Here is a 22,408-nt window from a genome sequence, read left to right as displayed (position 1 = left end):
TGACTTAGGTTGGGGAAGGAGTTGGGTAGACAACGAATGGGAACCTGGATTCTTTAGGAACTTGTTTGCTAGGAGGACACATTGATTTAAGTACAGTTGGTGAAACAGGTTTTATATCATGTCTTTTTCAGGCAACAGAAAGTGTGCTGTTGTGGGGTTGATCTCAAATACTGTTTTTGGAAATGCCTTCCTTTTTCATCTGCTGGAGGAAAATTCTTCTGGTTCTTTAATACAGAATCTCCAATTATTGTATTGGGTTGTAAAAATATCTCATGTGGGCCAGTGAGGAAGGTGGGTTGAAATATAGCCATTTTGGGATATGACAATATATTAAATATCCTTTACTTAGAAATAAAAACCTAATTAAAAATGTTATCCAATTTTTAATCCCTGTGGCTGGTTTCTTGGTTGAAATTCCTTATGGGTATTTGGCAACTTTTCAGAGGCACTCAGCAAACAAGGAAAATCGGATTGTAGCCTGTGCAGTCTAGAATGAAGGGAGGCGGATAGCTGGTCTATTAGCTTATGTCACTTAGGCACCAGTTTATAGAATCAACAGAATCAAGTGATAAACATTTCGGAGTATATTGGGAAGAAAGCTAGGCCCAATACTTCTCCTTTCCATACACCCTATGCACGTGTGTGTGTGTACGTACTAGTATCACCCCCGATGGTATCAAGAAGTGTCGCACTGTATGAAAATCATTGACACTTTATTTATTTATTTATTTATTTCATAGAATAGCAGAGTTGGAAGGGGCCTACAAGGCCATCGAGTCCAACCCCCTGCTCAATGCAGGGGGTTGGACTCGATGGCCTTATTACACTTATATGCCGCCCCCATAGCCAGAGCTCTCTGGGCGGTTTACAGAAATTCAAAAATTGAGATAAAAACGAGTATACAAAATTTAACATTCTGAAACACAGAACATACACACATAAAGCATTACAAACCATTAAAACTAAACATGTGGGTGATTAAGATGTGCTGCCATATGCCTGGGCAAAGAGGAAAGTCTTAACCTGGCGCTGGAAAGATAGCAGCGTTATTGTATTGATTCTATAAAATGTCCCTCAAAAATATTTAAACGCACACACAATTGCTGCATAAACCATGGATGTCCTGTTGAATTACTCCATAATCCATATTGGATTAACTGAAAGGTGATAAAAAATGTGCAAGTTTAATGTGCAAGTTTAAATGTATAATATTGCCAGGATTCGACCATTTTTGTCTGTCTCTTCTGCCAAGACTCTCGTTCACGCACTGGTTATCTCTCGGTTGTTACATAGCGGAGTCCGCTGCCCATAAAACCTGGTTTTTCAGTGCTGGGAAAAACATATTTTGTTGGGGAAGGATGAGGTGGGTTAGAACCAACATCATCAATAAGAGAGAGGCTTGTTACCTGCCCTTTTCCAGGTTCCTGCTACATTCTATGAATGGGAATGGGAAGGAAGTAATGCAGCAGATCTCTAGTTTTACAAACTGGAGGTGCGCAGCTGTGTAATGGTAAAGTAAAATATAAAAGCTCGCTCCAAAAATGCAGTTTTTATAAACCAGAAATGCGCAGCTGTGCAAGAACAAAGTAAAAATAGAAGCTCTTTCCAGAAATACACAGTTTGGGATATGGTTTAGGGCAGTGGTTCCTAAACTTTTTCAGGTAACTGCCCCCTTGGTTCCACAAACTCATGCCCAGTGCCTCCTGCGCGTGACCCCTTTAAATGGTAAGCACCCACTGCAGGCTTGCCGAGGGAGGGAAAAGAGAGCAAAAGCCTCCGTTTTGCAGCCAGCTTGGCAGGGCACACCAAGCAGAATATGTCTCTTCATTAGCGTTTTGGTGCTTTTGAATCATTTCAATTCACCGTTAAAAGGACTCTTCTTAAACGGTATTAATACATGTGTGGATTATTCCCCTATATGGCTTGGGACCAAACTACCTTCTCCCATAAAAATGTCCCTGGGTTTTAAGACCTTCCGGAGAGGCGCCTCTCAGAAAAGACCACCTCGAGCGCCCCCCTGCCACCTCTTTGCACTCCCCTGCTGCCCACTTGCCTCTTAACACCCCCCCTGTGCAATCCCACCACCCCCAAGGGGGCAGTACCGCCCACTTTGGGAACCACTGGTTTAGGGTGAACTAATGCAGCAGAGAAGCAAAGTAAGGCAGCTTCAGAGCTAAACAGCAATGGAACAGCTTAGGAAAAGGTGTGTGTGTGTGTGTGTGTGTGTGTGTGTGTGTGAAGGGGCAGCCCCACACTTTGAGAGCACCCCATCACCTGAATTCCGCCCAATTTGCAGCAAATTGTCACTGAGTTATAGCTTCCTACCCTATTTACTTCATGCTAATTAACACAACATTAGAGAAGCAAAGTAAACAGCAATGAGGAAGCACCCACTCATGGCTTTCAATGGAACAGGCAAAGGAGTGATGGCGGGAATGGGCAGCTCCATCCCTTGACCACATCATGGCCAGGTCACAGGCACACCCAGGGTTTCATGTGGAGGAACAGGGGCACATTCGAGAACAAGCGCAAAAGAGCTGCTTCAATGAAAAAGGCGGCAGTAAAATGTGATTTTTTTGAGGCAGAAGCAGCTGGTTGAATATGCACCCAAGCTGCAGGAAAACCCCATCAAGACAGTCCCTTGTTGTACATATACAATACACACACACACACACACACACACACACACACACACACACACACACACACACACCCTCCTATTGCTTTCCACAGCACAGACCTCCTTACATCCTCCTCCCCGATGTCAAATCACTTCCTAAGTCTTCACCCAGCTTCAGTCTCCCCACCCCATTGGGTCACACCGAGCCTAGCCCTGGTCTCCTATAACTCTCCATTAGATTAAACCCAGCCCACCCCCTAGTTCCCCACTGGTATGCCCAAGCTTCCAAGAATGGAGGGGGATTGGGATCATAGAATCATAGAATAGCAGAGTTGGAAGGGGCCTACAAGGCCATCGAGTCCAACCCCCTGCTCAATGCAGGAATCCACCCTAAAGCATCCCCGACAGATGCTTGTCCAGCTGCCTCTTGAAGGCCTCCAGTGTGGGAGAGCCCACCACCTCCCTAGGGAACTGGTTCCATTGTCGTACTGCTCTAACAGTCAGGAAGTTGATCATGATCATCTTTTATTTATGTTATCAGGCAAGGCAAAGCAAAGCAGATGAATTATGTGATCATAGCTAACATGACTATCTTTTACTTAAATTAACAGGAGTTTAGCAAGAGCAGTGCAGAACAGATGCTTTGAAGCCTGCACCTTAAGAAACTAAAATACTTCTTTTTCAGATATGGGTCCTAGTCTCCATTCTTGTAAGATTCTTTTTCTGAGGACATGAAGCCTCCTGCCTCTTTATTCCTTAATGGTTTCTTGTGTGCCTTTATATGTAAAACCACGCATTAGGGCTAGCTAGAAAGTGGTTGCAGGTGATCTTTGCCTAGATGCTGTGAAGGTTAGAAGGTTCTTGAGCAAACTTTTCCATTGAAATAAAAAGCAACAGCGTAGTCCCCAGACTGTGTTTTTGGAGAGCAACATTTACACGTTGATCTTCAAAAACACAGTTGGGGGATTGCTCCATGTTAGATGGTTTATACCTCTGCCTCATAAGTGGGAATTGCTTTGAGGAACTGAGCCCGTATGCTGAGGTATTGCACATGGGCTTCAAGAATCCTGAAAAAGCTGCAGCAGTTGCTCCCCCTTTATTTACTCCTCACAGGGGAATAAATATCCTGACAAATCACTACCATCATCTTTGGATACCCCAGAATCAGGGTTTTGACTGATGACAGGAGCTGATAGGAAAGGGTGAACAATCCAGGAGAAAGCTGTGTAAGTTTCTCTATCTACAACCAAGGCGCTCATCTATACAGCTTCTTCAACCTGTGTTAAAGGCGCATTATCTTTTAATCAGGTATTTCAGAACATGGGTTTCCTACCGCCTGTGCTCTACTGCCTCCTCCTGTCACGCCCCACCCACCCACTCTGGCTCCTAGGGCCTGTTTATCCTGCCACAGTGGTCAGCATTACACAGTGTGGGTTTTCAGGGATGCTGTCCTCAGTGGAGTTATCTTAGCAACCCACTGGCTGGTGTGCTGCTTGGCCTCTTCCCATTTGTACCTAGGCATGTAGCCAAAATCCCTTTGGGCTTTCCTGTAAGAAAAGCTGAACGGGGTATTGAGCATGGTCAGAAGGTGACACGTGACAGTAGGGACAAATCTGACAAAAGGCTGGAGCAAGAAGCTCACAATCTCCAGCAAGAAAGCATAGCAGTAGAGCATCATCAGGGGCATGGCTTGCTTGGCTTCAATGCCAAATCCCAGCTCTTTGGTCAGCTCATAATTCAGATCTGAATAACTCAGATGGGGAGTATCATCAGAGATGTAATAGAAGTGTCCTCGGATCTGCTTGACTTTTGTTGGATCCCTCATGGCTTTAGCCACTTGAATATGAGCCCAAGCGACGTTCCCCACATAGACGGGATTTACAAGGGCCTCCTTCCTAGAGATCCTCAAAAAGACACGATTGTTTAGGATGCTTTCGTCCAGGTGATTCAGAAAGAAAGGACTCCCTTCTCCATAGATGTACATGGGCCTCAAAGCACACGTCACAAAGCTGTTGCCATCCTTCAGTGGTTGGTTATCCATCCCTAGCACAAATTTCTCTGCCTCTTTCTTACTATTGCCGTAGTGAAATCCTTCGGTGATCTGATACACGGTGTCTTCATTGCCATCATAGATGGGGTCACCTCTGTTGTTTGGACCTGTCACTTCAATGCTGCTGGTATAGATAAAATATGGGACATCATTGCGAAGGCAGGTCTCCAGCAGCAGCTGTGTACCTTCACAAAAATTGATATGTCAGCAAGGCCAGCCCAAGACATTTTGCTGCTACAGGTGGAAAATGCAATTAGTTATCCACCCAGGAGGGATCCACCCAACCCACCCGTTGGTTTTAATTTGATCTAGGACTCAGAAGGGTTTTGGCCCAGAACCTGTAAGGGTCTTGCCTTGGAATGCTGAAAGGACACTCCCATTCTTTCCTCCTAAGCTGCCTTGGGGTCTTCCACGATATGACTCCTGATGTCTGAAACACCGGGGCAGCCAAGTCATTGTACGCCTGGACCTCATGGTGCTCCCTTTATATTATGAAGCAGACAATTAAAGTTTTTCTTTCCCCTCAACTACCACTCCATGCTTTACAACGGCTTCTGCATTCCTTATATTAGAACGTCTGCCATGCACCCCTGAGCATATGGGGCTTAGCATTTTAAGCTCACTTAAATCAGAGCACCATCATAACTACAGAGATACAATGGAATTTGCCCTTATCACCTGTCACTCTTGGGTGGTCATGTGTGCCCCTGCCCCTGCCCCTCCTGGGGCTGTGGGACCTCAACTTTGGCCCCAAGGTGTTGCTTTAGCTGCTCCACTGGTCTAAAATAGCTCCTGCTCTCTGTTCACTGAACAGATTCTCCTATTTAAAATCCCTCAAGTCTTTCCTATGGCTGAATAATTTTTCATTTATTTATTACATTTCTATATTGGGCATTAGCTGAGGTTGTCTGGGTGGATTACAAGGCAAAGCTTAAAACCATAAAATAAAATAATGTAGTAAAACATAATATCAAACCATAAGTTTCAAACATAATAAAACCAAAGTAGAAACCAAGATAAAGCCAGCAGTAGTGGAAAGGTTTTAAAACACACTATCACAAGTTTTAAAACTAAAGAACTACAAAGCCTAGAAAAATAAATAAAAAGTCTTCACGTGACATCAGAAAAACCACAATGTAGGCACCAAGTGAGCCTCCGGGGAGGTCATGCCACAAGCGGGGATGCCACCCGCCTCACCTCATTCAGCAGGGGCACCTAGGGAAGGGCCTTTGAGGATGATTTTAGGGTCTGGGCAGGTATGTATGGCTATGATCTTCCATGTAATCCTGGCCACAAGTAGTTTAGGGTTTTGTAGGTTAACAACAGCACTTTGAATTTGGCCCAGAAATGGACTGACTGCCAGTGCAGATAATAAAACACTAACAGGATATGACCATATTGGACAGGGCCCTGTTAACAATCTCACTGTCCTATTTTGCATCAGCTGAAGTTTTTGGACCATTTTCAAACGCAGAAATATAACACCTGGTAGTAATAGAACAAGAGATTACCAGAGCATTGATAACTGTAGCCAGGCTATCTCTGCCCAGATGAGGACATAATTGCTATATCAGCCTGAGCTGATAAAGGATGCCCTGTACCACAAGGCCATCTGTGCATCGAGTGACAGAGCTAGATCCAAATTATAAACCTAATCCTTTGGTGGGGGGAGGGAGTGCAATCTCTTCTAGAACAGGTTGTCTTCAAAAACAATAGTTTTAAAAGAAAATAACAGGTGGTAAGGCAGAAGCATCAGTTCTGTGTGCCTCCTTTCTTTTGCCCCACTGTAGTCTTTGGTCAAACAGGTGCTGGAGGCTTTATCAGCACTACAGAAACTACAGAACCTGTTTACCAAAGTTGATAGTGGGATTAATATACAACCCACCCACCCTGCTGCCCAGGGCTTTCTCACAAGTTTGAAAAAGATATTGCCTCAGTTCAGAAAACACTTTAGTCAATGCAGTGTAAAAAAGGTTGAGTTTTTAGGGGGTTCTCCCCACACAACATGTTGTAACTCCACCATTGTGTGACTGTGGACTACTGTGGAGTTGAGTAAAATCCATCACGTTGTTTGATTGACAGTTCCTCTACCCTTTCTTCTCCCCGGTCCTCCCAATGGTATCCCATCAGCCATTGCTGGGGGAAAAAACCCAACAACGCCCCCCTCCCCGCAATCCCAGCTGCTCTCCTAGAGCGGCACTTGCTCCTTTTGCCGCTCCTGCCAGGGAACTCTGTAGCCAGTGGGAAAATTCAACTCAATGCAATGGAAAACTCCACGGAGCTTGCCACACAACACGCAACACAACGGTTGTGCAGAAACTCTCCTCTGTACAACGTAGATATTCTACATGGAGTGTTTTCCAAAAAACCTCTGCCATTGCGTGGAGTTTTCCTGCCAGACATGTATATTTTCCTGGGCATAGTGGAGAATATGATGGGGGAGAAATGCTTCATTTACTTAATTTCATATTGGCTCATACTGCACTTAGTTTATTTATTTATTTATTACATTTTTATACCGCCCAATAACCGAAGCTCTCTGGGCAGTTTCTTTTCCAGCTGCTGTTTGAATTGAAATGCTCAGGAGTTTTTTTTTAAATTGTTCTATTGCTGTGATTTAGTGTTGCTTCATTTTCATGTAATGCGCTTTAGGTGCTCCTTTGGTGGCACAGAATATAGTACACAGTTTTTACAACGAATGAATGGCAAGAGTAGAATAGCGTTTCCTCTCTAACGTATTCCTGACAACAGTGGGTCCTCTCACATTCCCATGGCAAGCCAATCATGTATGGGTGCTTTTCTGTATACATGGGAAACACACCCAAGTGAGGGTTTCCTGCATGCTTGTGTATATGTTGCGTATCTTCACGTGTTACAAAAAAGAACTCTGGGACCATCACTCCTGTAACATGCAAATTGGACTTTGATGTCAGTTTCAAGCATCTTTTTATTTGCAGTTATTTAAGCACATGGGAGGCTGGGATCATTCCCTTGCTCCTTTGCAGGCACAAATATACCCCAACCAGCTTATTCTATTTCTGAAGGATTGTTTTCCCTTGAACTGTACTCTAAGTTGTCTGGAATAACTAACTCAATGGCACATAATTATTTATAAAGGGAAGGGGAGCAAAAGATTAAAATAGACATTTAAACATCACTGGGAAAAGAAAACCCCTTTTTGGAGAAATATGGTGTCAGAATTTCTGCTAACATTTATTGGCAAATGAATAAGCTGTAGAAAGAGGAGTTATTTAAAATGGAGATGATATATTCTAAATATTATTACTTTGCCAAGGAAGAGCAAAAATTTCCTGAGAGAGGATCTCTAATACAGGTAATAATGATATATTCCTGCCTTATTTACACCGGAGATGTTGTCACAAGTGACTCAACACATGGCTTTAGTCTCCAAGGAGTCTGAATGAGGATAATACGCAGTTAATGGAAGGGAACAATTTTTGATTCAAATCTACGTTCCTGCCAATGCGTCCTTTTCAGTTGATCTACAGATCTGGTGCATGCAAAGCCCAATTTCAACATCATTGGAAAAAGGGCCCGGGATGTGAACATGCACCTGCCTCATGAACTCTCAGCATTGTAGCAGCTGAAAAACCATAAGGTCTGTGCCTGGGGTTCATTTCAGAGTATAGCCTCTATGTTCCCTAATCCCTATATAATTGAAAGAGGCTCCAGGATTTCCTCCTACGCCTTGCCTTTAGTGTCTCGCCCTCTGGTGTCCAGCTGCGTTATTGCAACCTGTGGCTGAGCCCTCTTTTTCTTTTTGGGTGCCTTCCTGTTTGACCCGGCCACATGGAGGCTGGGAGCCTCAGGATTGTTTCCAAGGCGTGATGGGGTGGGAGTGGGGGGTGAGAGCCACGTTTCCTCCACTCCTCTCAGCCCACTCAGGCTCTACTAATAGCTCCTTCTGCCCCCCTTGCTCTCACAATGATAGTGGTAGGATGTCCGAGCACCAGGCGACTTCCGGCCCAGTCATGTTTATATAGGGCCAAGCCAGTTGCGTTGCTGTGCATCTGGACAGGCCCCTGCCGGCCTGACTGTTGGCACGTCAGGCAGCCTCTGATAAAGGCCGAACATTTGAGGTCAGCAGCTCTTCTAGTTCCGTTTAAGAGGAACTGTTGCAGGACCAATGGCACCACAAGCTACAGACCAGCGTTGACCAAGGCCGCCCATTAGGGCAATGGCTTCATGACCTTTCTTGCAGAACAGTGGGAAAGTGGGATTCGTCCTAAATGATGATGATGATGATGATGGCTTTAAAAGGGGGTTGGATACATTCCTGGAGGCGAAGGCTCTCAATGGCTACTAGCCCTGATGGTTGTGTGCTACCTCCAGTATTTGAGGCCGTAAGCCTGTGTGCACCAGTTGCTGGGATACATGGGTGGGAGAGCGCTGTTGCACCATGTCCTGCCTTGTTGGTCTCTGGCTGACGGCTGGTTGGCCACTGTGTGAACAGAGTGCTGGACTAGATGGACCCTTGGTCTGATCCAGCATCAGGGCACTTCGTATGTTCTTATGATGATGATGCAGGAATCAGGTAGTCCAACATGTTGAACTAAGGCAAGATAAAACCTCCCTTAACAGACTATAATGGAAGCCAGAGAACATGGGCTATGACACCACAATCCATGTTGGTGTTATTCCTGCTTAGGGAGATCAGATGCAAAGGAAAGGAGAGCAGGCGCTGAGATGGATCCCTTTGACAGTTGTGTAGCGCAGGGGTCCCCAACCCCCGGCCACGGACCGGTACCAGTCCATGGCCTGTTAGGAACCGGGCCGTGCAGGTGAGCTGCTTTCACACACCCCCCCCCCAGTGTACCTGAGCGTGGGGCACCATCTTGCCTGCCCAGCCGAAGCGAAGCCAGGACGCTGGGGTGGGGGCAGCGGCTCCAGAACAGCATGCCCCGACCAGAAGCCGCTCTGGGAGAGCAATTTCCAGGCACGTTGTTCCGAAGCCACCCGCCCGCCCCAGTGTCCTGGCTTCGCTTTGGCTGGGCACCCACTCAGCTGAAGCGAAGCTAGGACGCTGGAGTGTGTGTGTGTGTGGGGGGGCGGGCGGGTGTGGCTTCCCAAAACCATCCCTCAACTCCCCCCCCGGTCCATGGAAAAATTGTCTTCTACGAAACCGGTCCCTGGTGCCAAAAAGGTTGGGGACCGCTGGTGTAGCAGAGGGAACGACAACAGGTTCTCACCCCACCTCCCACCATGGTACACGGCACATTCAAAGCCTGCTACCTTCCTTTGCATGGGGTCCGCCTGCCTTCCTTCACCATGTGCCTTGAAGAGCAGACTGTCCAGTGAACAAACTGGTCCTAATTACACTGCCAATCCCTGGAGCTGCCTCTACGGCTGAGCAGAAGAGAGAAGGCATGTGTAGAAAACAATGTCATTCACAGCCGGGAAAGCTGGAGGATTTGTGTCATGGGAGCCCCACTGTGTTCAGCCACCTTTAAAGGCACTGATCACATGCATTCGCTTTGCCACTGACATGGGCAGGGTGAAGTGAGTCAGTCATGGACCCCTTCAGTCTCATCCCATCTGTGCACATCCAGTTTTGCAGAACAGCTCTGACAGGCTGGAGGCTGACCCCTGTCAGGCCTAGGGAATGGTAGCCACCAGGGCTATCCGGTGTTGCAGTGGGGGTGAATCTTTGGCCCACAAATCAAATCTAATCTGCCACGCGAGGTTCCCCAGTCTGGCGTATGAGGTGCTCCAGGAAGAAAGGCCTTCATCCGCAAGCCTTGCTTTCTCCCTTGGCTCTATGGGGAGAGGGAGAGGGAAAGGAAGGGGGGTCTCCTTGAAGCCCACGCAGTACAGCCAGTGCTTCGCTCCCCCCTTGCTTTTCCCAATCAGATGTGGTGGTGGAGGGGGAAAGGGTCCCAAATGAGTCACGTAGTGTTGAGGAGCGAGCGCTCAGTGCTTCACCCGCCTCACCCTCACCAGGACGGAGCACCTCTTCTGAGCGTAGGCTCAGTCAGCGCTTCGCCCATCCCATGCGCTTCCTGGTAGAGAAAAGCAGGGGGGCTGGTGAAATGGGTGAAGCACAGAGCGAGTGCCTTCGGGGGGGGGGCAGCCTCAGCGCTTCACACGCAGGCAGTGGTTTCACTGAGCTGCTTGTGTTTGGCCCATGGAGAGTTGGGTGGAGTTAGCTGCCCCCCCCTTTGGCTGCCCATCCCACCGGTCTGGAGGTAATTTAAAACCTCTTGCCTGTATCTCTTAACAAGGGTATCAAGGCTGCTTTTGCCTCAAAGCCATCCAATCTTACCTCTGACATTGACATCCCAGAGCATCTGTTTGTCTACAAGTCCCACAGTGTCGATGATGGAAGCTGCGTGGATGACGAGAGAGACACCTTGGACAGCTTTGTGAAGAAATGCCTCATTCCGGATATCCCCTTGCATGATCGTCAAGAGAGTTTTAGTTTTCACTTCTGGAACAAATTAACAAACCACGGTGAAGCCACTGTGCCAGTTGTAGATGGCACGACAAGCCACGCTGAAACAAACAAGATTGGCAACCCACGGTGGCTTGTCATGTCGTGCAAACCAGGTCAATGTATCCAAACACTGGTCTACTATATCTTAATTCCCTCTACTGGACACTGGAGGAAGCAGCAGGATAAAGCTGGCAGGGGTCCATAGAAGTAGGGTTGTGCACCGCCACGGGTCGAATCCCCAGATCTGAGGTGGTACCGGGTTTGCCTGAGCGCCCAAAGCAGATTAGCACTGAAGCCTGGGGTGCCTCAGGGCTGCTCCTCCTGTCCTGGCTGCTCACCTGGGAAAGCCAGCACAGGTGAATCCATTGGACTATGAGTCCAGGTGAATCCATTGGACTCACCTCCCTCTCCCTCCCCAGTCACCTCCTGCTTGTACTGCCGCCGCTAAGACTTACTTTAAATCGCAAGCTGAGCCACAATTTAAGTTACCATGGGGGCTCTCTGTTTTTAATATATCTATGGCAGAAAACTACTGTGTCCCAGTGGTGACTTAAATCGCAGCTTGGCTCTCAGGGAAGAGGACGTGATTTAAGGTAAGTTGTGGCAGCTCTGGGTTGGGCAGGGTCAAGGAGGGGACGGGGTGTGGGCAAAAGGGCTGTGACTGGTGAGCAGGAAGTCAGGAGCCCCATGGACTCCCAATCAGCCTTGCACCTGGCTTTCCTGGGTGCCGGCCACGTGGTTGGCACCCGGAACATACAAGGCCAACCTGCTTCAGTGTGTGCATGTGGAGGGTGAATTTTGCTTTGGTTTCAGTGCCAAGGTGAGGTGGGCATCCCCCAAAATGTCCTGAGTCAAATCAGGGCCATTTTGAAGGTTCTGAAATGGCCTCTGAGGAGAGTCCAGGGTGTGTGGGCACAATCCTATATAGAAGAGGCGGGGGCAGGGTGGGGGACGGGGAGAAGAAGCCTCTTTTGATTCATACCTCAAAACATCAGTTGTCCAGGCCCCAAGTGTGAGCTCTGGAGATGCCTTCACTGCATTACCAGAAGCCTCTATAGAAGGACCACATGCACCAACAAAACCTCTTCACTGTTCCCAGGGTTAAAATGGGCAGAAGAAGTGGCAAAGGAGACACGTTCTGGCTGGATTCAACAGCACACTAACCCTACCCTGCATGTGTTGTTTTTGAACCATGGGTTATCATGTTGTCTGAATGCAGCCCTTGTTCTGTAGTGTTGTCCCTTAACCATGCAGTGTAGCTTGTTAATCACGCTGACCGACTCATCAACAAGCTGTGGGTTCTCAAGGTGATTTATTGGAGAAAAATAAACCACACTGCACGGCTAAAAAACCGCCCCATGGAAAATGCACTGTGTTCAGATAACATGATAAATCACCCAGCAGAAAACATGCTGCATTCAGACAACACAATAATCCACTGTGGGTTAGTGTGTTGTGTGCAACCAGCCACCGTCAAGGAGACACAGCTACTTTTCCCTTAAAATTGCAGGACCTTGATGCAACCCATCCCAAGGGATTTGTGGCCCTGTCCTTTCACTAGCCCTCCCCCACCCCCCCAGAAAATGGTCGGGGAAGTCCTTGCAGGGAAGGCGAGGTCTGTGAGTGCCTGCAGCCCCTCTCGCTTTGCAAGCTCCCACGCTCTCCTCACTTGTCCAAGAGGAGGGAGAGGGCTGTGTGTGTGTGTGTGTGTGTGTGTGTGTGTATGTGCTGATGATCTCTTATCCATCCCCCCCACCTTATGCTGCACTGCCTGCCTGCACCTGCTGTGCCTCTACCAAGGTAGGTGGAGGAGATGCTGGAACAGCAGAGGCCACTCTTTTTGGGGGCAATCTGCCTCCACGGGGAAGAATGGTACCATTTATAGTGACGTCGTTATCAATATATATTGTAGCCACGTATTGTATTTGAGTTGTGTTGGCCCCTGCAACGCCTGCTATTTTTGTTTTAAAATCTAGTCACGTTAAATGCAACAACGCATTTGACGTAATGTCTAGTTTGGCCCCAAGTGGCAGCTTCCGTCCTGTGGCGGCACATCCCTCACGTGCATGGACTTTTTGAGAGGCTGCAGATGCCTGTCTCTTGTAGGAAACAGTGGCTGCCTTGCTTCAGAATCTTCCTGTTCCATAGCATGAATGAATGTCCCCCAACCACCTGCGCTCCATCAAACAGACCCATCTTCCTCTGCCATCAGCATTCTGAGGTCCCACAGAGCCCCACAACAGAATGTCACCCTGTGGCTTGCATAAGGCAGCAGCAGTGGCGGGAGGGGGTGGGGTTGATGTAGACGAGAAAAATGACATGTGGAAAAGGTATCACTTTCCATGGAGTCAGTACCATGATTCAAGCGAATACCTTATGCCTGCATGCGTGCGCACACAGGCAAAGGCACACCATGTGTGACTGCTTTTAAAGCTAAAACTAAAATGTCAGGAGTGTATAATATCTGGTTTGGCCCTCATTGAAGTGATATGCCTGAACCTAGGCTGCACCACAAAGATGGAGAACTATTTTCACCCCATGGGCCAAAATGTCACATGCCAAAATGGCTGTGGCCACTTTCCCCTACACATATTTTTGACCACACACAGACCTCCCCCATTCTCATTCTCTCTCTCACACACCCACACCCACAAACACACCCACACACCATCCACAGACCATTCACAAAAATAGTCCTTGCCCCTTGCACGGGAAGGAATGCAAATGCAAACTTCTCCACTCTTTAAAAGTAATAAATAAATAAAAATGGGGTGGAGGAGATGAACCAGGCTAATTCCTCTCCCTTTTTAATTTAATTTTTTTGTCTGTATCTCTGCAGCTGTGCAGATACAGATAATAAAAATTAAAAAAAATGGGGGGGGGAACGAGGCAGCCAGAGGAGGACGTGAAGAGAGGAGGCAGGGCCTCAGGGCAAACCACCTCTACTCCCTCTGGCTGCCCATTCCTCCCCCTCCCATTTCTTTTTATTTTTCTTATCTGTATTTGCGCAGCTGCAGAGATACAGATAAAATCTTTAAAAAGGGGGGGAGGAACAGCCCTGTTCCTCCCCCCCTTTTAAAAAACTTTTACAGGCACAGGGTGGCCCCTGGTGATCAATCAGGGGGCGCCATGGGCTCCGCTGCCAAAAAAGGTTGGGTTATGTGCCAGACTCTTTTGGAGCGGAGTTTCCAGGGTTTGCCCCCAGATGGCTTCGCAATGGCGGCTGCGTCATGTAGATGTGAAACCACCCTGGGGCAAACCCTTCGTGTAGACATGCAGTGCTGAAGCAAGGGGGGAAAGGGCTTATTTCTGACCTGCAGCAGACAGAGCCAAGTCTTTCTCCCTTCCTCGGCGGTGGGCTGAACTCCAAGCTGCAGCAGTTCAGAGCTACTGTTTTCCCCCAGGCCCAGCACTAGCAGAGGGGAAAGGGCAGGAAAAGTTACCTTACAGAGGGTTATTTCATCCTCTGTGACCCCCCCTCACTCTGAAGTTCCCACACAGGTTTGCCACCTCAGTGAGAATGAGGCATGTCCTCAGAATGGAGATCCCTCTGATGAGAAACCCTTCCAATGTGGATTCCCACACTTCTTCTCTGGGGTCTGCGCCCCCCTCTCCCTTCAGAAAGAACCACAGAGTGTTTGCTTACTTCCAAAATTCTGGAGTGCCTCAGAGCTGACTGCTTTGTCCAGACCTCGGACCTCAGCTAGGCTCTCTTCTTCCTCCAGCAACTGGCAAACTATCCTTTGACCAAGAAACCCACCAGCTCCTGTCACCAGGCACCTCATTCCTGCCAAGGACATGGCGGCAAGCGGACGCAGCTTGTGAGGGCAGCTCTTCTTTCTGAAACAGAAGGGAAAAGGGGTGAGAGAGTAGGCTGGCTGGTTTGAGCAGCCACGGCTTTACCAAGTGGGGGAGTCTGGATAGCCAAGGCTGCCCCCTCCTCTTCCAGCCAACATTACTAACAAACTTTGAGATTAACAATAACCTGAATCTCTAGTTAACTGCTGAATAAATGAGACAATGAATATGAATGAGCCGTACAGTCTTCTGCCTCTGGCCCTGGTGTAAATTCCTCAGGACTGAGATGGCAGCTGAGGGCTCTTGGTATTTACATACTGCCTTCCCATCTGGCCCCCCTTTTATTTGTCTCGTTCTTGTCCTCTCCCTGGGATTGGTCAGGCTGCTAGTGAGGTTCCGCCCAACAGAGACAATTCTCTCATCTCTGCCACCAATTTGAATAATATCCTTGACATGATAGGTTTCTTGAAGCATGCACAAACGGTATCCCTTGGGATGGGGCTGTAGTAGAAGACGATCAGCACACTCCATTCCTTTCGAGAAATCACTTCATGTTTAGTTGGATCAGCACACTCCATTCCTTTCGAGAAATCACTTCATGTTTAGTTGGATCCATAGGAAAGCCGTATGTCCTGAGTAAAATTGCTTCAGAGTTCCCCAGAAGGGACGTGGCAGCCTTGAGAGCAGATAATGAGCCCACGCATCTAGCTGGAGTGAGGGGAAGAGTCGGGGGAAGAGTGGGGAGGTGCTTTCTCCTTTAAACTAAGGACAGAGTTTGTTTGTATTAGGAATGCCCCCTCACCTGCTTTCAAAAGGCCCTAACTGGACTAGCATGCTGAAAAGCTTGTCCTAACTTTCTCCCTGACATGGGAGGTTTTTTTGTATAGTTTTTGAAAGAACACCTCACAGTCCTAGTTTGTGGGACACGACAGCCCATGAGTAAACAAGGAGTGGGAGAGAGCGGCCCAATGGTTTGTTGTTGGGTTATCTGCTAGCTTGTTTAGCTTCTCTGGTTAACTTCTTCAGCTATGAAGAAGCTGATGGTGGGGTGTTGACTAAAAGGGCAAGTCTGCTCTCTTTCGCTTAGAATCATAGAATCATAGAATAGCAGAGCTGGAAGGGGCCTACAAGGCCATCGAGTCCAACCCCCTGCTCAATACAGGAATCCACCCTAAAGCATCCCTGACAGATGGTTGTCCAGCTGCCTCTTGAAGGCCTCCAGTGTGGGAGAGCCCACAACCTCCCTAGGTAACTGAGTCCATTGTTGTACTGCTCTAACAGTCAGAAAGTTTTTCCTGATGTCCAGCTGGAATCTGGCTTCCTTTAACTTGGGCCCGTTATTCTGTGTCCTGCACTTTGGGAGGATCGAGAAGAGATCTTAAAGGGGCCTTACAAGAGCCCAGATCTGTGATGTCTACGTTAGATCTGGCATCACAGCTGGCCCTGGCTGAGATCCATGACTCCTTACTCGGAGCACAGCGAGTCGTCGAGGGAGAGGGAGAAGAAGTAATTAATGTAGAAGTTGAGGAAGAACCTGCGCAGAATCAACCATTTAATTGCGTAGCTAATATCTCAAGAAAGAATTACAACACAATCTCCTTGCAAACAGAGGATACAGGGAAGGAATTTCTTCAGATGGAAGGACACTTACTTATGATATCTAAAGAACTAGCCCTCATTAAAAACTTTTTGGCAGAAAGTAACAGGTTGTTAACAACTCTGACTGAATGCTTTAATTCGCAGGAGAGGAACCAGCTGGTAAAAGGTAATGATGATAGCAAAGCTCAAACAGAGCCGTCAAACAAGAAGACATGCAATTCCAGAAAGAACCAGTCTAAAGGAGACAAAAAAGTGGCTCAAAACGGGGTGCATCAGAAACAAAAGAAAAGCAAAAATATGAAAACATCTAAAAAGCAGGGGGGGAAAGTGGGTGTTGCCTGAGAAAGGATTTCCAGAGGTTGTTTGATTTGCTGGACGTATCTACAAAAGCCAACCCTATCAAGCCTCGACAGAAAGAGCAGGGGGAATGGAAAAAAAGGACAAAGAGCCTTTTTTAAATGGCAAAGGGTCATTTAAAGCCCATACTAAACAATGTGGGGGGAAGCAGATCTTGCTTTGAGCAATGTGTCCAGTGATCAGGGTTTGGAACTGTTGCAAGATCCCTGGGAAGATGTTCTTTGTAGAGCTCAGGTAAAGTTGGAGGAGGATGTTCAAGGTATTAAGCAGGGTATTGCTACTTTTCAGTCTGAACCAGTGCTGGTCTCAACATTAAGAGCCAATTGGAATTTGGTGATGATCCCTTATAAGCTGGTGTTTGTGAACTATCCCAAACCGTGGGGCTATCTTGCCCAGTCAGTTCTGTCTCACATTTTTTGCATATGGTGAACAGAGTTATGCCAGGTGCATTGCACTAACAATATTGTGAATATAGAATACTTATGTCATGATGGAATAAGAGCACGTGCTGTTGTTACATTTAGTGACCGGGGCATCGTAAGTTGTATTTATAGAGCAAAAAGGGCATTTTTAGTAAGTAATTTAGTTTTAGCAAGATTTTTTGAAAATCAGGCCCCTTTGGCCCCTTTATTTGATGCTCTAGTCAGGAAACCCAGTGAGAACATGATGGGAATTAGGAATCACACTGAAAATTTTATTGACAACCTTTCAAGTCCTTGAAGAGGGCTATCATGTCTCCCCTCCATCTTCTCTTCTCCAGGCTCAACATGCCCAGTTCTTTCAGTCTCTCTTCATAGGGCTTTGTTTCCAGACCCCTGATCATCCTGGTTGCCCTCCTCTGAACATGCTCCAGCTTGTCTGTGTCCCTCTTGAATTGTGGAGCCCAGAACTGGACGCAATACTCTAGATGAGGCCTAACCCGGGCTGAATAGGGAGGAACCAGGACCTCACTTGACCCTGACGTTGTTTAACCTAGTCTGTGAGTAGTCCCCAGTTTCCTTGTGCGATCTCGCTCACATTGCGAACATGAGAAGAGCCCTGCAGGATCAGGGCAGGAGTCCTTGCTGCTTCCCACACCGTCCAAGCAGATGCCTCTGGGAAGCCCACCCTTGGGGCACGAAGGCAATTTCCCACCTGCACTACTGCTACATCGTCACCCTACCAGCCTGCCCCCAAGAGTAACTGGAGGTAGCAGGTAGCCACCATGACTAGTAGACAATGCTAGCCTTATCCTCCATGGATTTGCCTGATCCTTATTTCATCCAATCTATTGGCCATCTGCACATGTTGTGGCAGAAAATTCCGCAAATTAATTCTATACTGTGTGAGTAGTCCTTCCTTTGATCTTTCCCGAATCTCTGCATTATCAGTATCGCTGAACAATGGGAGAAAAGGGGAGAAAAAACTCTATCCACTTTCTCTAAATCATCCATAATTTTACAAACCTTTATCATGTCTTCCTTTTGATTTTTTCTAAACTAAAAAATTCTCAAGGCTTTAGTCTTTCCTTATAGAGAAGGTGCCCTAAGGTGCTCTTTGTGCCCCCAGCCTGACAATGGCTATGTTAATTACAAGTAATGGGAAATGAGGAATTTGATTCTGAACATGTTTAGGAAGTTTAGTGTCTACCAGGAAGAGGGCCTTCTCTGCTGTGGCACCGTGGCTGTGGAATGAGCTCCCTAAGGAGGTTTGCGTGGCACCTACATTATATGCTTTTAGACGCCAGGTGAAGACCCTTTTATTCTCCCAGCATTTTAACAGTCTATAAATAAATTTTAACTTGGTGTTTTAAATTTGTAATTTTGCATTGCTGCTGTTTTTATCTGGTTGAGCTTTTATATTGTATTTTATATTATGGTTTTATACTGTTGTTTTATACTTTGAATGTTTTTAATTTTTGTGAACCACCCAGAGAGCTCCGGCTATTGGGCGGTATAGAAATGTAATAAATAAATAAATAAGTTGATAATACTGTATTGTTAGAGCTATGTCACACACACACACACACACATTAATGGGCTGAAATTGCTATCCTATTTTCCCCTCCCCAAATTAGCATTTTCTCATTTTAAAATAAGCTGCGTTTTACATTCACAGTGGGAAAGACATGAGCTTAAACTAAAAGAAAAAAAGAAAAGAGAAAGAAAAAAGTGGAGGAGAAAGAGCTTCTCTACACAAGTGATTTATTGCATGCTCATGGTTAGCCACTCATGGAAGTTTGCAGGTCCTTTACATGATGCCATCAACTTCTTCCCCTGGTAATCTTGCTTTAAAAAGATTAGAGATAATGCACTATTTAAAATTATTGCAGGATATTGCGGGATATCCCCAGTGTGTAAAGTCAGCAATGTGCTATATTACTGCCACTAGATGGTGCTGTTTCATCTAACTTTATGGCCAAAGGCGAAGTTGTCAATTACAAATCACATGGACACTTTTAGTTGGCATCTATAGAAACTAGTAGTGAACATGGGAAGACCAAGGGGGAAAAAAGCCTGGTAAAGATGCCTTAATGTAGACATGCCCAAAGAATTAAATGACTTCTTTCCACATATCTTTCCATCAATCAAACAAAGCTGCAGGAGAAAGAATCACGGAACTCTCCCCTGTAAATAGTTTAATTATTTGCTCATTGCTCACCATCCCATTTATTTATTTATTTATTTATTATAGCACTTTTATCCTGCCCTTTAGCCAAAAAGGCTCTCAAGGAGGCTTATAAAAATATTTCTTAAGACAGTCCCTGCCCACAGGCTTGCAATCTAAAAAAAATGACACAAAAGGAAAGGGGATCTGGAGGGGGGGGGGAAGCAGCAGCAGAAAATTCAGGCACAAGAGTCTTAGCTGCAAAGTTCACCAACTGCTTTCTTTCTCTCTCCCTCTAATAGCCTCATGATGGAGGGATGCTTGGCTTCAGGTTCCTTTCCCTCTGATGGCCTCAGCAGCGACAGTTGTTAGCAGGAGGGAGGGGGTTCTCAGCTGTAGATGGACTCAACCATGATGGAGAGAATTGGAGGATTTTGCAAAGAATTGGAGGATTTCCCCAGTGTCCTTGACTTTTAGTTAACATTATGTTTTCTGTGCTGGCCAAAGAATTCCTTAATATTGCAAGGCATTCTGTGATGACTGGGTCCAAGGTTATTTGTGTTTAGAATAACATAACTTGAGGGCTCTTGTCCGTCATGGTTATTTGCAGTTCCTCTGCTATTGACCATGCAGTCATCTATACGACAACAGGATTGCACCTCATTAGATATTAACCCGATTTTTTGTGGATTCAAATGTAGGTGAGGTGTCACACTGCAGCAGCAACAGCGATTTATCTCCTGATTATTTATTTATTTAGTGCAGTTACTAATTTATAGACGAGAGAAGCTATAAATTTCATCTGTGGAGCTCCAGGAGGGGGGAAGTAGAGGAACGAGGGAGATGTGGCGAAGCGGATGGGGGTGAAATTGTAAATATTTCCTTGTTAGGGGAGGGGAGATATTGACAGACGCCCGCTGCAGCCGGGATCAGAACATGATACCAGCACAAAGGGAATCCATCGTTTCCTTTCCTGCTACCTCTCAGCTCCTGGGATCGCCATCCCCTCCTTCATTCCTATAGATCCACGCTCTCTCTCTCTCTCTCTCTGTAAGCGCAGAAAGCAAAGGATCAAAGCACAGGTGCCCACGCTGCCTAAGCCTTGCCAACCCCCACTGATCATCCTCCCCCCCCCGCCTGCTCCTCGCTCTTCTTTTTCTTTGCTCCTCAAGACATTCAAGCAGAGACTGCCCATTCCCCCCCTCCTTCTTTTAAGACGCTATCCATCCGGAGCTCCGCAGGAGCACATAATTTAGCCTAAAAATGGCACAAAGGAACGAAGCAGCGGATAGGTGGGTAAACGGGAGATTGGAGAATCATGTTCTACTAGCGTCAGAGCTCTGCCCACCTGTCAAAATGCGATTTAACTCACACGGGGACACATAAGCATAATGTGATCTGCAGTCGAACATTAACTAAAAGTCACGGTAAATCGCCTGTTGCTAATATGGGCATTATCGTTTTAAAAAACGGCGCTGTGGTGAGTGGGCGGCTGTGTCATGTGTCCTTAAACGCAAATATGCGCATTTAGGTCGTGTTAAAGAAGCCGTGTAGATGTACCCCATGACATGTGCTGTGAAAACTTCCTTCTTCGCAGAACGACAAGGAAGTGACAGGTTCTCCTTCGCTGAAGGTATTTAAGCCGACTGCATGGTTCCTTCTAACTCTATGATTCTACAATGCTGAAGTTGTTTTTTAGTTTCCAGTTCTTTATTTGTGTGAAAGTTTGGAACATAACTCAATAACTAAACTGAATAATGACCTGAAGTTAATACTCCCTGACCCACAAAATAATCTTTGGACAAAATAAGCTTTGTCTGATGAGATGGCATACGTCTCCATGATTCGGGTACTGTGGCCTTCAAGATAAAGAAACTGGCAGGATCTACAGTAGTGCTTTAAAATGGTTTATAACAGTGGTGACAACTGTTGGGGCCCAGGACACAGAGCTCCATGTAGAGTTTTCAAACTGTTTTCAAAGTGCCACATCCTGCTTGGTGTAGATCTGGTGGCCACTGTCTCTCCAATCAAAACTGTCATTTGTGTACCATGTACATGAATGCATGATGACACCAAATGACAAATACAAATGAGGAACTGGGTGTGTGCACCCTGGGGTATGCTGTGGGCCGATCCAAATGATACATTCACAACTCCAGGTAAGTATCCTCTGTGTGATAGCACTGACCCACATGCACCCCAGTGCTTCATTGGGGCACAGGACACTATGAAGCATGAGACCTAGTGACAATAATGACCAAAAATACATGGAAAAGAATAAGGAACTGCACTTGAGCACTCCAGTATGCACCTCAGGCCACCCCAAATCAGACACCCACACGTCCAGGAGAATATCCTCTATGAGATGGCTTTCTTTGGGCATACAAGACAGTGTCATTTGTGTGTGTCTATATTAATCATACCACAAATAAGTAAAAAAACCCAATATGGAATGGGGTGCGTGAACCTCACAACAGGCTTTGGTCCTCCCAAAATCATATCCCCATCTATGCACAATTGTGTCCTCTATGAGATGGCACTGAATCACATCTGCCCAAAGCTTTGTTTGGGCACAAAACACCGTGAAGCCAACACATGTCATAAAGGATTGGAAACAGGGTGTGTGCACCCACAACAACCCACACTTCCATGTCCTCCATCACACCAGCGGTTTGTCACACACTCACCATCCCTGGTATCGCAGCCTGGAACTTACATGACTTCGTCCCTGTCCTGCACTCACTTTGATTCTTCCTCTCCCTTTTTCATATTATTTTGGAGCAGGGAAAGTCTGCTTCCCCCCCCCCCCCCGTGAAATAAATGCACTCATCCCTCCTGTGTACACAACCTGTTCTCAGTTGTGTGTGCTTATGTGCTAACAAAAGAGGAGGGCAGGGCAGTTCTCCACTCAACTGTGAACCTGAGCTGAGGGCAATGAAGCAAG

At 46.6% G+C, this 22,408-nt stretch overlaps 1 protein-coding gene across 3 annotated transcripts; it reads right to left on the bottom strand.

Moving 5' to 3' along the window:
* Positions 1-3,127: 3,127 nt before the first annotated feature.
* On the bottom strand, positions 3,128-15,661 carry LOC134400546 (3 beta-hydroxysteroid dehydrogenase/Delta 5-->4-isomerase-like). Of its 3 annotated transcripts, none has more exons than XM_063128931.1 (4): positions 15,110-15,661; positions 14,771-14,964; positions 10,954-11,118; positions 3,128-4,855 (listed from the first exon to the last, which is right to left on the bottom strand). In XM_063128931.1, exons 2-4 carry the CDS (start codon positions 14,922-14,924, stop codon positions 4,041-4,043), a joined length of 1,134 nt encoding a protein of 377 aa, XP_062985001.1. In that variant the 5' UTR covers positions 14,925-14,964; positions 15,110-15,661; the 3' UTR covers positions 3,128-4,040. The 3 variants fall into 3 exon arrangements, with proteins under 3 accessions (XP_062985001.1, XP_062985003.1, XP_062985002.1); XM_063128933.1 differs by having other exon boundaries at positions 15,166-15,661; XM_063128932.1 differs by having other exon boundaries at positions 14,771-15,661.
* Between the last annotated feature and the right edge of the window lie 6,747 nt (positions 15,662-22,408).

Source organism: Elgaria multicarinata, chromosome 6 (assembly GCF_023053635.1).
Source record: "Elgaria multicarinata webbii isolate HBS135686 ecotype San Diego chromosome 6, rElgMul1.1.pri, whole genome shotgun sequence".
In the NCBI taxonomy this organism is placed as follows: domain Eukaryota; kingdom Metazoa; phylum Chordata; class Lepidosauria; order Squamata; family Anguidae; genus Elgaria; species Elgaria multicarinata.
This window is presented reverse-complemented; position numbering and strand designations above follow the sequence as displayed.

Excerpts from the sequence above, each read along its gene's own strand:
- LOC134400546 (XM_063128932.1), bottom strand. The coding sequence starts at position 14,924 with ATGTCCTTGGCAGGAATGAGGTGCCTGGTGACAGGAGCTGGTGGGTTT. Across the intron at positions 11,119-14,770 it reads GGCACTCCAGAATTTTGGAA|AAGTGAAAACTAAAACTCTC; the intron begins GTAAGCAAACAC and ends AATTTGTTCCAG. Across the intron at positions 4,856-10,953 it reads CTGGGATGTCAATGTCAGAG|GTACACAGCTGCTGCTGGAG; the intron begins GTAAGATTGGAT and ends ATTTTTGTGAAG.